At 28.1% G+C, this 1,415-nt stretch overlaps 1 protein-coding gene across 1 annotated transcript in view; it reads left to right on the top strand.

The window, feature by feature from the left end:
- Positions 1-161: 161 nt before the first annotated feature.
- The window catches only part of LOTGIDRAFT_175658 (hypothetical protein), a gene marked incomplete at both ends in the record, with an annotated part of 35,554 nt that continues 34,300 nt past the window's right edge, over positions 162-1,415 (top strand). The window contains 2 exons of the mRNA XM_009058363.1: positions 162-203; positions 337-934. Of these exons, the coding sequence (XP_009056611.1) occupies positions 162-203; positions 337-934 (640 nt within the window). The remainder of the gene's footprint in view (positions 204-336; positions 935-1,415) is intronic.

The raw sequence follows: 1,415 nt of genomic DNA on the forward strand, positions 1-1,415 counted from the left end.
AGTATATTTTATATTACATATAAACGAAGCATATTTTATATTACAGATAAACCAAGAATATTTTATATTACAGATAAACGAAGCATATTTTATATTTCTGTTGTTAGATAAACCAAGTATATTTTATATTACATATAAACCAAGTATATTTTATATTACAGATAAATGAAGTGTATTTTATATTTCTGTTGTCAGACAACCAAGTATATTTTATATTACAGATAAACGGAGTATATTTTATATTACATATAAACGAAGTATATTTTATATTTCTATTGTTAGATAAACCAAGCATATTTTATATTACAGATAAACGAAGTGTATTTTATATTACAGATAAACCAAGCATATTTTATATTACAGATAAACGAAGTATATTTTATATTTCTATTGTTAGATAAACCAAGTGTAAAGATAGAACCTGAAGTATCTGGTAACTATAAAATAATAGAAGGTAATACAGTAGAATTAAAGTGTATTGTAACTGATGCTAATCCTAATGGTAGTTTGAGTTATAAATGGTATAAAGATACAACAACTACTCCTACAGGACAAGTTGGTTCTACAGTTCAAATATCACAGAAAGGAATATATACATGTTCTGTTTCTAATGGAATTGGTACACCAGGAATATCAGATTCTATTACTATAGATGTTTTATTTCTACCAAGAGTTACCCTGATACCACAATATAGTATTATAGAATCTAATACCCTCACTATACCCTGTATAGCTACATCTAATCCTGTACCTAATAATTATACTTGGTCCGGACCTAATAACCTGTTCCAATCTCAACAGAATTTAACTATATCTAGTATCAATAGAGATCAAACAGGACAATATACATGTACAGTTAGTAATATCATGATACCAACTACTGGTGGACAACAAACTAGTATGGTAACTGATGATACATTCGTTACAGTTTTGTGTAAGTGTTAATGTTTTCTTTGATGATATCCAATCATTTGCATAATTTTATGTACTTTCAACAATCAAATATTTATACTTTTTTTCTTTCTGACAAGAGAAAGAGTTATAGAAGATGTTAATGTATATGGACAGGTTTTAGTTTTTGTTATTTTTTTTCGATTTTAAATTATGATTCCAAAATCGGAGAGAAATACACTTATTGCCGTTTTGTTTTGTTCCTCGATAAACCAACATGATACATTTTTTTCTCTATGCCTAATTTACTACCTTTTAAAAAATACTTCATTTAGCTGCACCAAATCTGCCTAGTACCATAACCATTCAACCGCCACAATCCATAATTTGTGTTGAGTGGACACCAGGATTTAATGGAGGAGCATCACAAAGTTTTATAGTTCAACATTCTACTGATGATAAAATATGGGTCAATTCGTCCACAATACCAAATGGTATCAATAATGACCGAGTTGACTATTGTA

The sequence above is a fragment of the Lottia gigantea genome (assembly GCF_000327385.1).
Source record: "Lottia gigantea unplaced genomic scaffold LOTGIsca_335, whole genome shotgun sequence".
NCBI classification, from domain to species: Eukaryota; Metazoa; Mollusca; class Gastropoda; family Lottiidae; genus Lottia; species Lottia gigantea.